Source organism: Myotis davidii, unplaced genomic scaffold (assembly GCF_000327345.1).
Source record: "Myotis davidii unplaced genomic scaffold, ASM32734v1 scaffold1997, whole genome shotgun sequence".
NCBI classification, from domain to species: domain Eukaryota; kingdom Metazoa; phylum Chordata; class Mammalia; order Chiroptera; family Vespertilionidae; genus Myotis; species Myotis davidii.
Genome location: NW_006288266.1, coordinates 116,681 through 117,390, shown reverse-complemented (window position 1 = coordinate 117,390; position 710 = coordinate 116,681). Strand labels below are relative to the sequence as shown.

Below are 710 nucleotides of genomic sequence, written 5' to 3'. Positions count from 1 at the left end.
GAGTTCTCAGGTCCCATCTCACAGCCCAGCAGGCCCTGCAGGATGTAGGAGCCTGGGGTACCCCCCAGAGGTGAGCAGGGCCCAGGAGCAGGGCCCCCTCCTGCAGATCCAGGACTCAGAACCCCCAGCCCTCCTCCCTCAGACCCAGGGGTCCAGGCCCCCAGCCCCTCCTCCCTCAGACCCAGGAGTCCAGGCCCCCAGCCCCTCCTCCCTCAGACCCAGGAGTCCAGACCCCCAGCCCCTCCTCCCTCAGACCCAGGAGCCCAGGCCCCCAGCCCCTCCTCCTTCAGACCCAGTGCGCACCCTTCCGGCTCCCAGCCTCCTCCCTCAGACCCAGTGCGCACCCTTCAGGCCCCAGGAGTTCACTCTTCAACTTCCTTTTCACTTTCATTGATTATTTGGGACCCTGGCCCCGCCCACTCTTCAGATATTCGGGTCCAGCCACCACCCCAGACTCCGCTGGGCCCTGGATTCCCAGCCTCGGACTCCCTTCCCCCCAGAAACCTGGGAAAGGAATGGAGGCCCCTCCCAATCCCGCCCCCGGGACCCAGGCGTCCGGCCTCAGCAGGGCCTCCCGCCCCCCGCGGGCCCAGCTGGCCCCCACCTGCTCTGGCCCCCCGGGGCGCCGGCCACCTCCCAGAGGGGCCCCAGCCCTCGGGCTCCCAGGCCGGGCTCTCCTCCATGGCCCCGAGCATCTGCTCGTCCTTGGC

General features: G+C 69.6%; 1 protein-coding gene across 1 annotated transcript in view; it reads right to left on the bottom strand.

Annotated features, from left to right (window-relative positions):
• The window catches only part of TMC4 (transmembrane channel like 4), a 9,742-nt gene extending 9,038 nt beyond the window's left edge, over nt 1–704 (bottom strand). The window contains exon 1 of the mRNA XM_015561653.1: nt 605–704. Within this exon, the coding sequence (XP_015417139.1) occupies nt 605–695 (91 nt within the window). The 5' untranslated portion in view covers nt 696–704. The remainder of the gene's footprint in view (nt 1–604) is intronic.
• Nucleotides 705–710: the final 6 nt, after the last annotated feature.